The sequence below is a fragment of the Cygnus atratus genome, chromosome 17 (genome assembly GCF_013377495.2).
Source record: "Cygnus atratus isolate AKBS03 ecotype Queensland, Australia chromosome 17, CAtr_DNAZoo_HiC_assembly, whole genome shotgun sequence".
NCBI classification, from domain to species: domain Eukaryota; kingdom Metazoa; phylum Chordata; class Aves; order Anseriformes; family Anatidae; genus Cygnus; species Cygnus atratus.
The window spans coordinates 5,104,281-5,116,959 of NC_066378.1; the positions used below are offsets into that span (position 1 = coordinate 5,104,281).

The 12,679-nt window shown below is 37.0% G+C and overlaps 1 protein-coding gene across 3 annotated transcripts in view; it reads left to right on the forward strand.

Annotated features, from left to right (window-relative positions):
* The window catches only part of SPECC1L (sperm antigen with calponin homology and coiled-coil domains 1 like), a 69,623-nt gene that overhangs the window by 21,535 nt on the left and 35,409 nt on the right, over positions 1 to 12,679 (forward strand). For all 3 annotated transcript variants that reach the window (XM_050714165.1, XM_035556709.2, XM_035556710.2), the window contains exons 5-9: positions 1,071 to 1,278; positions 7,877 to 7,950; positions 8,455 to 8,630; positions 10,434 to 10,597; positions 12,292 to 12,383. In XM_050714165.1, coding sequence (XP_050570122.1) covers positions 1,071 to 1,278; positions 7,877 to 7,950; positions 8,455 to 8,630; positions 10,434 to 10,597; positions 12,292 to 12,383 — 714 coding nt within the window. The remainder of the gene's footprint in view (positions 1 to 1,070; positions 1,279 to 7,876; positions 7,951 to 8,454; positions 8,631 to 10,433; positions 10,598 to 12,291; positions 12,384 to 12,679) is intronic.

Here is a 12,679-nt window from a genome sequence, read left to right on the forward strand (position 1 = left end):
AGGTGGTAACCCAGCTATTGATGGCTTGTAGAGCCTTTCACAGATGTAGAGATAATATTTTAATGTTTCAGCTTATTCAGGTTGGTTCAATTAACTTAGAATAAACTAAGGATAAAGAAGGCAGAGAAGTGTTGTCTTTTTCTAATGGAGAAATGACTAATTGAGGGAGACAGGTATTTCACCAAATGTAATTTAATTTACTAAATAAAGGTTTTAGTTTTAATTGGAAAAAAAATACATAAGCTTTTAAGTGATCCTTAAGTATGGCAAATACATAAAGGTTTTTGATAATCATCCGTCCAGGAACAGCTTATGTGTTAATTGCATTTTGGATGAAAATGTTTGAGTTCTAGAACAGCTATTTGGACTTAAATGAAACTAATTTTGTCTAGCAAATGTATTTCTTATGCATTTGAAGGTATATCTTCCTGATGAGAAAGTTTGTTTAATGTCTGAGCTTTATGTTAGTTGCAGATCAACATTTTACTCATGATGATCAACAGCCAATTAGAATCAACCTTAATTTGAGATTTAAAAAACTAAAATAAAATTTTAATAATTAAACTTGGGTAGTACTATTAAAATAAATACCAAAACAGGTGATTTAAAGTAGGGCATTTTGTGGATTAAAATTGCTGCCTGTGTTGACCTGCCCAAAGGCATGACCCTAATTTTTCCTGTTGGGCATAGGAGTGAATGTTAGAGACTCTGATCTCAGCTTGTTATTTAAGTTGCAGTTTCATGAGGCAGGGTAAAACGGTCTTGCTGCTTCTGAAAAGAAGTCTACTACCTTTCCCTGTGCGTTGTTGTTTTGGTTTTTAACTAAGCAGATCAGTGGCTTCTAAGACTCTTCTTGGTAATACTTCAACTCACGCATCATACACACAAATGTGAAACTTGCTACTAGGTTAATAAAATGAATCCTCTCAGATCCAGCAAGCACTAAAACTGATACACAAAAGAGTGGACTTCTTATGGTTGAAGAAAAAAAAAAAGTATGCTAGTTACAGAATTCAGTGTGTTTTAAAATGCAATCAATTTAGTTATGACACATGGTATTTCTTTTTCAGGTTGAAGGTGAATACAGAGTGTTCCAAGAAGAAGCCAAAAAACAAATTGAGGATCTTAATGTGACTCTAGAAAAACTTCGGACAGAGCTAGATGAAAAAGAGACTGAGAGAAGTGACATGAAAGAAACTATCTTTGAGTTGGAGGATGAAGTAGAGCAGCATCGTGCTGTGAAGCTTCATGACAATCTCATCATATCTGATTTAGAGAGTAAGTGTTATGAGTTGTTCTTGTGAGAGAAATGGGAATTTAAGAACTGATGAAACAGAATGTTGAAATAGAGAAAATATTCTCACTTGTATTTTGTATGTCTGAATTCAAGTCAGACTGGGCTTTACAGAGCTCTTGTAATGCTAGAAAAAAAAATCAAGTTGGCTTTGCTTCTCCAGTCCTAGTAGTAGTTGGTGTGGGAACAAAAACCTGTGAAATGAGAAGAAACATGTAATCTGACAATGCTGTTTTCAAGGTGTTTTTCAAAGTAGGAGAACGTGTAATTACATGCTTAATAATAGTGTACTACTTGTGTATTTTGGAGACTAGATGATTGATTTATTTTTTTTAAGAATGCTCTCTTTTTCAAGTGTCCAAATATCAGGATTTACCAGGTAGCTTGAGAATGTTTAAAAGTGATTTCTCCCACCTGAAGAAAGATCTTTTTAGTTGAGAAATGGATAAATGGAAGTCCTGAAAGTTGGAAATATCAGAGCTGACTTGACAGTGGGGATGTATTGTGCATCTTTTTCTGTATAGGTTTGCTCAAGTCATGAAATTGATCTGTGAACATAAAAATGAATCTAACAAACTTCAAGCAAGTCAAAATAAGACATTATCTGTTGACTCACTGGAGAAGAAACTGTTGGAGCCTGTAATGAAATTCATGTTTACTGTATACTTGTCTATCTGTCTGTGCCTTAGTTCCTTCTCTGATCTGAGACCTGCTCAGACATTCCTACCGCAGGCTGAAATTCTGCAATTAGTCTCCATCTAAACAAGAACTTGGGCAACTGTACCCTGTGGGAGCTGTATTTGCACAATACTACTTACAGGGTTCAAATATGTGCTATGCTAAATAAGACAGTGAAAAAACAAAGCATTATTTGTTTTCACAGCGAGTGAAATGTTCATAGAAAGTATTTTAAATTTGTCTGCTATCAAAGAAAAGGTAGTCTTTAAAGCAAGCTAAACTGATTATTCTTCTGCAGACCAGTGTCTTCAGACATGTGGCTGTCAGCGTAGTTTCCCCAAGCAATACTTCCTTATCTTGAAAGACGATCACTGTTTCTCTTTACAAAATCGGTTTAGGTTTTTATTCTGCTCTTTTTCCCCCCTTTCTTTGCCAACACGAAAGCAAGGTCCTTTTTGGGAGCCAGATCTGAGGCGCATGGTCAACAGCTCTGACATTGGAAGTCATTTTGTAGCAAACACTTAAAGATGGGATACTTGGTTTTTTTTCTACTTGCTTTTTTTTCTTTGTCTTAACTGAAATACATTCATACAGGAAAGAGCACCACAGTCAAGTAAACATTTAGGTGTTTACTTAGTAATACCTAATTACAAGGCAGCCCTAATCTTTAGATGCTTTTGCCTTGGGGGTAGGACAAATGGTTTTGACAGATGTCTTGTAGGAATGTTTCTGCAGTCTCACAAAATAGCTGTCAGATATTTCCCTTAAAAGGGTAAAAAGCTGGTGGAAGAACTTCTATCTGTGCTCAATTTTTCAGCAAAAATTGCAATAGTCTGTTACTCATCTCTCTAGAAATAGTTCAGAAAAATCAGCTGGACTGATAGCCTGGTGTGATTTGGTTAGGGGTGAAATCAGCGTAGTTATAGGCAAGAAGGAGAGTGGCATCTAGTGGCCATAGGAAAGGATGGCACCTGAAAAATAGTATTAATCTAAACTTAAACAAAAAAACAAAAATGAGGGAAAAAAAACTTAGGAAAAAAAATCCACAACTTTCTTGGACAGCTTGAAAACGCTGTTTATTATGGGTTCTCAGTTAAGGCTTGGGCAGGAATTTTTTGGTGGTAGTCTCTTAAACAGTGAACTTGTAAAATATGACAAAATCTGGCATTTGCCTAGGGGCAAATATGGGAGAATCTGGGAGAGTTTGCCTAATGGCAAAGTCACTGGGTGAATGAAAGTGGTGGTAAGACAACTGATAAGTGACAGGTATTCAATGATAGAAAATTACCACTGAAAGAATTCCCAGAAGACAGACTTTACAATGGGGGTAAGATGCTTCATAGGTGAGCTGGCATTCAGTTTAGTGGCTAATCAACACTATACATGGTAGTGCAGGAACACGGAATGAATGCCCCAGTGCTGTGACTTAGGGAGTGCTTCGTCGCTGGCTTTCCAAATGCTAGGAAGAAGTCCAAGGGACGGGTAAGGAAACATGTTTCACAGTGATTGGAATATGAAGTTGCCACATTTTAGCTCTTACTATAGGTGTGCCTGTAAAAACGGTGATCTCTCCAGTAAGGACAGCAGAATTTTGGCTGTGCTGATTGAAAGCACACAGTGTGCTCCTGCTCAGTCCACGTGCGGCAGGACCTGTGGTCAGCGCAGCTGAACTTGTTACTGGTGGGATTAGGAGTTGCAAGCAAAGTGATTCTGTGTTATATCTAAAAAAGAAACATTAACATGAAAAAAAATTTCTTTAAAATGTTAAATTTCTTAAAAAAGAAACATTAACATTAAATACAAAACATAATGTTTTGTGTTATTGTAAGTACACTGAGATGAAGCAGCCTGTGGTGGAGATGGGTCCAGGGGGTACTGGGGTGGTGGTGAGGGGCTGGAAGAGGGCAGGGGAGGGAGGATGGCAGCAGGAGGGGGCCGGGCACTGCACTAGGTGGCGTGGTTGCTCAAGTTTTCATGTGTGGTTTGGAAAATTTTCAGTAGTCAGGTAGCAAAGCTGTCAGTTCGTCATCTTTGGTGACTAAGGGGGTGGAAAGGAAGCCTTTTATTCTTCCAATAAGTTAACAAACGAATTCGTGGGGAAAACTTTGTATCCTGGTTTGCAGAAAATTGATGCTTATGGGTTAGCTCATCAATTGTCAGATGGTTCTTCCAAAGCCTGAAAGCACTTGTTGCATGTTCTCTTAGCACTGTGTTCAACATAGCGGTTCCCTTTATTCATAAGGATTTAAGCCAGAAAATTTTTTGGACAAGGGTAGGTGAGTGAAATGTTTGATATATCCAATGGTCAGTGAATAAGCAGTTGTTGTAGGGCTGGCAGAAATTGTTTTTAATGCTTTATATCTCATTTTGAAAAGGATCTTGACAACAGTTATGAAACGAAATTCTTACAAATGGCATTTTGTCCTTTCCTACCATAACGTTGGAAAGGTCAATCGAATGTTGGTTTTTAATTGTTTTTTTGGCTAACTTTGGACACTTGAGATGTTCATTTGTCTTGCTGTATAGACCTCCTGGCTGACGGGGGTGAGCTCAAAAGCCCAGCGGATAAACAAATAGCCTGAGCCTCTGTATGTTTGTGACTGGTGCCTCTTGCTTTGTAAGGAAGCTGCAGTTCCTAGTAACTGCTAGGCTGATAAAACTCTATATAGATGTCCTAATACTGGGATAGCCTTTTCTGTGCTCCTAGTACAAAGCAAAACAAAGTAGCTAGTACAAAAACTTTTTGAAAATGCCTCTGTGGATCTGTCTGTGTCAGGATGAATTGATTTGGCATTGCCTATCAGGGACTGTAATGTCATTTTGTGAAACTGCTCCATATTGTAAATGTTAAAAAAACAAAACAAAACAAAAAAAAAAACCACAAAAACAAACATACAGAAGAAACATATCTGCATATTGTAACTTTTCTTTTTTCTTCTTTCTTTTTACAAAGACTATTGAAATTAAATGATTGAATGTTCATGCTAATTTTCACCTTGTAGTGAGGGATTCTAGCTGCTAACTGTAACTAGTAAGAGGTACAGTATGCAGCAATACTTTATCTATGGCATCCTTATAAAATTAGGATGGCATCCTATTCCTTCCTCCTGCTTCCAGCCCTAGTTTGTAGTTTTTAACACTTGTAGTCTGCATTTCATGTAAGTTATTTTGCTACCTTTCAAAAAGCAAGGACTTGTCAAACTGTGATTTAAAATGCAGACATAATTGAATCCTGCAGTAAAACATAAGCAGCTTGCTGATTTGTGTATTTGCTATCTTTGATTATCCTACTCATTTATCACAACGGCTCCCTTGTTCTTTACTTACCTCCAGACAATAGTTACTTCTCCTTTTATCTCAGTCCTCTTTCTTGTCTCCTTAAAAGGAGGACACTGGATAATGGTAGAAGGGAAGTACCTGTCCCACCATACTGAAAACTGCAGTGCATACAGGTGTTACGGGGTTGTGCATATTAGAGAAGAATTAGGGAGGCTGTGAAGATGCACAAAGGACGGATACCATAAAGCAGGTGTGCAGAGGCTGTTGCCTCTCTGCCTGCTCTGACTGATGGAGTTCTCAGGCTGTGACTGGTGGTACGGTGCTAAGAACAGAGTTCAGACTGGACGGGGTGAAATCACCTATCTCAGTCGTAATTTCTCACTAGGTTTCAAATTCTTGCAGTTGCTAATTGGTAGTTCTGTCCAGTCCTATTTTTTTAATCTCTGATAGATTTGGGGTGGGGGAATGACTGTTTCCAACAACTGCTGTCAAATGCTCTGTATTGTTTATAGGAACTGCAGAATATTCAGACCATTGTGTTTTACTTCAAAGCATAAATATACTAAAACTTAATGGTGCGTTTCATATCTCACAAAAGCTCAAAACAATGGTATTATATAAGCTTTAACTCTGAATGCAGTTATAGTTTCTGGTTTGTAGTTATTTTTAGGCAAGCTGCAGCTTCTTGTTAGTAGTACAGATTTTATTTTTAAAAACATTGTCTGTGAACTATCTGTAAAAGAGAAAATGTTCATGCTCTAGATTTCATTTCAAAGTGCTACTGGAAGCTCTTTAGGTTATGTTGACTTGCTATCACTGTTGAAAATTACGTAATTTTCAGTGTGTGTTTTTTTTTTTTTAACATTTGTTTAAAGGAAAAAATGCTGGGGAGGGGGAGCAACTTTTGTAAGTTTGACCTAAAGCTGGCATCTAAATGCTGACTTTAGCTCAGCCAAGTTATATATAAAGAGAGAAGCTAAAAATTGGAAAGCTCTGCTTGAATATTATGGTAGCATGTGGTTTGGTTGGCCCACTCTTGGGCTTGTCTTCAGAACTCAAAGATCAGTTGGATGCATCTTAAAATGGGCAGTCTTGTAAGAAGGAGATATGTAAAGACATATGTCTAACTTTAGTGTTTCAGCTTTTGCAAGCCTGAGAGGTTATCATGTTATCAGGCCAGCTGAGCTTTGTATCATTCTTGTAAAGAAATCAACTGTGGCACTTAAAGCCTCTGAAGTTGGGACCATTGAGGCAAAGTTCAAGAAGTTCTTCTAATGAAGAAACGAGAAGGAATTCCATCACTCGAAAGTTAAAATGTTCTTATGAATGTAGTTGAGGCTCTTAAATGTACACATCAGCATACATCAGTTTGTTGCCTTTGATTTGGACAATTGGAAATGCTTACTGTCTTCCAGTTAGTCTGCAGCAGCTTCATCTTTATTGTTAGGAAAAGCTCTTTGACAAAAGACAAGGAGTACTGAAGTTATAGGCTTACTTGGGAAGATATTGGTATTGATGGGTATTGGCAGAACAATGACTTTGAATAAACCCTGGATTTGGTGCTTTTCCCGAGGCCTGACAGCCAAGTACAAATACTGGAAAGTGATTCATCTCGGAAAATCAGACACATACCCAACCTGTGTCAATTGGTCTGTATATGTTGGGCACACTTCAGTTTTACTGTGAGAATACCATTGCTAATACAAGGTGAAAAAACTTGGTTCTAAGCAGATCTTGAACCTGAACTAAAACCCCCAGTTAATTGGTCCATTGTTTTTACCGTTTGGAAATAACTGAACAATGCAGTGGAGATGAAACGCCCTAGAATCCAAGGATCAGTGAAGTGACATGCTAATTAGAAATTTATGCTGTGTTCTTCTTCATTAGTTGCTTAGTTATAAGAATGGAGTAATCAATCACACTGTTCTTGTGTATTGAATCAAGTAACAAATGAATAATAATTGCAGTTGCCAGTCTGTCAGATGCCGCATTAGGGTTTGGTGCTGATCAAGCTGCATTCCCTTTTGTATCGCTGCTGACAGATTTAAGGGACCATCTCTTTCATAACATGATCTCATTGACTGTTTGTCCCTTTGCTGTAAATATAGCTTGTTTCAACTTCATACAATAGCTTGATAGACAAGAATGTAAGGATTTTACCCCCGTTGAAGGCATAGCAGTGGGTGTTATGTCAGCTGCTTTGTGGCGGAGGAGTAAATTGTAAATCAAAAGGCTTAATGTATCTGCAGCTTGTGGTTGAAGAGGAGAAGCCCCTGGATATCCATGGTTTTAGGATCCTTCCATGTTAATCTACCTACCTTGTATATACTGTTTTTGTTCGCAGTTTATTGCATTGTCATTTTAATGTTCTGACACACAGAGAAGAGACTGGTATTTGTATAAGAATCGATCTATGCTGTTCCCTACCAGTCATAGAGCAGTATATACTTACTGACTACTTCTGTCAAATTATTTCTGATCGTATGATTTTTCTCCAGATGGCTATGGTTATAAAAAATGCATTCTGTAAGTTTTTAAAAACATTTACAGATTGTTTCAGTTACTATTTCTTAAGTAAATAGATCCTTAAATAAGATCTTACAGGGAATTTTACTTTCTTTTCAGATACAGTTAAAAAACTTCAGGACCAAAAGCATGACATGGAAAGAGAGATAAAGAATCTTCACAGGAGACTCCGGGTAGGTTAAAACCTAAAAACTCAATAAGTAAAAACTTGGAATGTCATAAGACCTGCATGTGAAATTGTGAAAAAGTGGTATGGTTGGATGTAATACCAATACAATTAATTCTGAGGAGAAAGGCATCATAGGGGAATACATTTACTAACCTACAGAGACTAAAGACTAATTCTAAAAAATCCTGTGTCATAGAAATATGGTGTTGGGCTTGGGAGAAAATGTTCGTAGTGAAGAAAACAAATATGCATTAAACTATGCATGAAAAGATAAAGGAACATTGTCTCTGTTTCTAGAAAAGAAATTCATGACCTTTGAAGTAGTTTCTAGCAAAACTTGATCAATGAAACTTGTAAGTTAGGTTATGCATAATACCAGAGATGAGTGCCTTTATAAATCCTCTAAATTGTTTCCTGTAACAGCAGAGGGAAAGTATGAATAATATGGATAACTTTAATTTGACAATTCTTGCTGCTGCTTTCATTGTGAAGTTTTATTTACTTCTAGGAGGAGTCAGCAGAATGGCGTCAGTTCCAAGCTGATCTACAGACTGCAGTGGTTATAGCAAATGATATCAAGTCTGAGGCCCAGGAAGAGATAGGGGACCTAAAGCGTCGATTACATGAAGCTCAGGAAAAAAATGAGAAGCTCACTAAAGAGTTGGAGGAAATAAAGTCACGCAAGTATGCATAAGACAACAGGGATATTGTCTGTTTTGTAGGGGATACAGTTTTGGAAATCCAATATATTAACTGTTACTGAGGCTCTGGACGTTTGTAAATTCTGTCACTGTAAAGATGTGTATTTCAACAGGCTGCTTTATGCAGGCTTTCAGGGGGTCAAAATAGGTAAGCTTAGAAGAAAAATATTTGTTTCTTTATTTTGTATACTATTTCTTTACGAATATTTAGTTTGGCACTTCTGTAAAATCAGGTTGTGATGGAGGATTTTTCCCAGTTAACATCTAGACCTGATTTAATTTTCCTCAGCATGAAAAGCAAGCAGAATTAGCTTTTCTGTACCATCATTAATACTTCCTTTTAGTAGCCAGGGCTTTTGGTGCAATTGAAAATACAACTGTATCTTTACCTGAGAAGAAACCTTTCTCTGCATGCATCTTGTAATGTTTTCTTTCCACGGATAATTGTTTCTGGGAATAATTAGAGGTGTTTTGTATAAAAATTAACTTTTTAAATAAAACATTTCAAATTATGACGTATTACAGCTTGAATTAGGTCATACAGTTAGTTAAAAACTGAATCCTATGTCTTTCAGGAGTGTTAGTAACTCCATAGAATAGCAACATCTTGGGCAGCACCATTGTAATCCTGACTGCATTGTCTCTAAAGATTGAATAGTTTACAAGTACAGTAATGATGTTTGCAATGTGTATGTGTTAAACGTTTTTTTTTCTTGTTTGAGCTATTTATAGGATACATTATACTTACCTCCAATCCTACTTCCTATGTAGGCTAGGAGAAAAGTGTAGGAAAAACATGATAGGGGTAGGAAGAGCAGACTGGTTACACTGAAAGTAGAAAATTATCTGAATGGATGGGTGGTGGTTGTAAGCCTCCTTATCTGAAGTAGGATCACCAAAGTGAGAAGGGTGAATATTAATACCTTTTGGCAAGAACTGTAATTATTCAATTACTCCTCAAAAATGAACCTTTGAGGTTACAGTTGCACTTTTGAAGGTAGAATTGGCTTGCTGACTCTAGTCAGTATATTCCTTACTTGTCCAGAAACACACAACATTTGACGTTTGAATCACTGTAGGCAAAGAACAAGGAGGCAATTGACATAGGAATTGAAAATGATATAATTACTGTATTGGAGGGAAGGTGGTGAGAAATTGTATTACAACATCTGAAGCAAAAATCAGACAATGTTGAATTACTTCAGGCTATAGAAAATAGGTTGCTTCAAATCTATTTTTTGTCTTGTGAGTGACTATGAATACCATAACCACAGTAAGTATTCTGTTCTAAAATTCTAAAGTTTTGCTTCAAAACAGATTTGGATGCTGCCTAGAGATTAATGCCAGAAATATATTATTCTCGTCTCCTTACTCTTGATTTAAATTGTTTTCTCTTTGTGCAGGCAGGAAAAAAAATCTCCCCTCTGAGCTGATTATTTTCATGTGGTGAAATCTTTAAGCCTCAGTTTTTCCATGCATGCATCTGTATGTTTGTACTTATGTATATATTTGAGAGAGGAACAGAAATTTAGCCTTAGAGTATTGATTTGATAGATTTTTTGCCTGGTGCTTAAGCTGTCTGGCTGACAAATAGTAAGAACTCTTACATTGGTAGTTTAGGGTGATCATCTATTCCTAAATTACAGTGGAAAGAAAACTAGGTTAATGACTGATTTTTTTTTTGACCATAGAGTTTAATTTGACTTCAAATTTGTGTTGATTTTGTAACACTTTGCGTGTTAAGATGTTTTTTAAATGCCTTAAACAGGCTGCATATCAATTTCAGGCAGGAAGAGGAACGTGGCCGAGTATACAATTACATGAATGCCGTAGAGAGAGATTTGGCAGCTCTGAGACAGGGAATGGGCCTGAGTCGCAGATCATCCACCTCCTCAGAGCCAACTCCTACTGTAAAAACACTCATCAAGTCATTCGATAGTGCCTCCCAAGGTAATTATTTTCAACCAATGTAGTGTCTGTACTATGTTATGTTTTTTGGGTATTTTGACTTGGACATTTCTAATGGCTTAGCTAAATTCAAAGGTAAGTTGTTTTATTGTACCATCATGATTTATAAGTGATGGCTAAAACAAATTAACCTAAACTTGATTGTACAACAGCTTGTTCACTGTGGTTAAGGGCAAGCATCATTCTTTGTTTTCTGTTTTATCTTCACTGCTGCAGTGCCAGTGTTTCATATGCTAGATGCTTTGATTCAGTGCTCCCATATATTAGAAATACATAAACACACAGTACATAATTGTAGCTGGAATCACAGCTGACTTCAACCTTCCTATTAAGTTGTGTACATAACGTGCCAAAGTAAGCATTCTAAAAGCTATGGAATAGCTAGAGCCAAGTTTGTTTCTTTTAATAACTTACGTTTTCATAGACAAAGCGCTTATGAAAGTTAAAAATAAGGTCCAACCAACATCACTATTAGAAGATATAAGGAGTGTTTTCTGAAATGAAAGGGATCTCACTGTTGAGACAGTGGAGTTCACTGTAACTTTCTGATTGTGAAAAAAAGGTGCTGTTGTCCTTCTCTATAGATGAGTAGAATAAGGAAACCAAGCATTTCTTCTGAAATGAGAAACAGGTTTTAGGTTCGATTGCATGTGAGATGCTGTATGGATTAAAACATTTTCCTCACCAAGCCTTTTGGACTTGAATTTCACTTATGATAATGTTGCTGTGAGCTTCTGAAGTAAAAAGACCTTGCTGGAAGTAGCCTATATTACCAGAGAGATTTACAGTACCTGTATTGTGCGTGGCAAATCAAATTTTACACACTTAAAGCCTGAAAATGTAGTATGCTATAGAAGTATCTCTGTATTATTTGGTGATTCTGTAAATGATTCTATTTCCTTGCATATTTTCTTATTTCATATGTATTTAGTTTTTAATTTTCCTAGAGTTAACTTAGAAGGTTTTCCAATCTGTTCTTGAATAAGGTTCTCTCTTGCCAGAGTTTGGTAAAACAGTAAATTCCCTCTACCTTCTTCTTAACCTTTTATTTTAAGCTGGTATCTGTTGTCTTCAGCACTCATGCCTAATCATGCTGTTAAGGAATCAGATGACTGACTCAACCAGCTCAGTATTTGTCTGTTTTCATACTTTTCTAATCATGGTACTTGTTTAATTCAAAATTCTGGAGACTCTTACATAACAGTAGGCCTATATTAGCTGTGGACTATGTAGTACCGATGGCCTTGGATTGAAAATGAGAAAGGAGAAGCAGGTGACAGTGGATATCTTTCCTATCTTACTGTCCCAGGAGCCTGCTACCATCTCTTTAATTATCTGGAGATCAGAGAACTAGCAATGCTATCGTTTACATCTGCCAGGGTAATAGTATCCTGCACCTTAGCTGTGTCCACCCTGCAGTAAACTTAAATATGTTTTTACCATGGATAATATATTCAAGACAGAAAATGAATGTAATTACAGAGGAGTGAACGTGTAGGTAAACTTCTAAATGATTTTGCAGACAGTTACTAATTGAAATTTTTAAAGATGTGATCTGGTAAAACCAGTAATGTAAAATACAAGGAGAGTGTTCGCCATATGCAGCCAGTCAGTCTCCTTGTTCATTGCAAAATGGTGCAGTGCTCACGATGGTTTCGTTTCTGTGTTCCTGCTAGTTCCAAGCCCTGCTGCTGCCACAATTCCTCGCACTCCGCTGAGTCCAAGTCCCATGAAAACGCCCCCAGCTGCTGCTGTATCCCCTATGCAGGTAGGTGTTTTTGTGACTGCGTTTAATCCTTCTTTGTGAAGAAGAGCATGTGAAACTACAGCCACTACTATTGTTTGGCTTTGGGGGGACATAATGATAAAATGCTTCTTCAAGTAAGTAGCTACTAAGTTCAGTCTAACAAAAGGGTGTTTCCCCAAGGAAACCTTAGAGAAAATGACACTTAGACAGCTGTATTAGAAATGTAAAAACCCCTTGGTTTTGATACAGATACAGCCCATGTCTCTTCCTTCCTGATCACTGCACCTAGGGTCCACATGGAAATATCTCCTTCAACT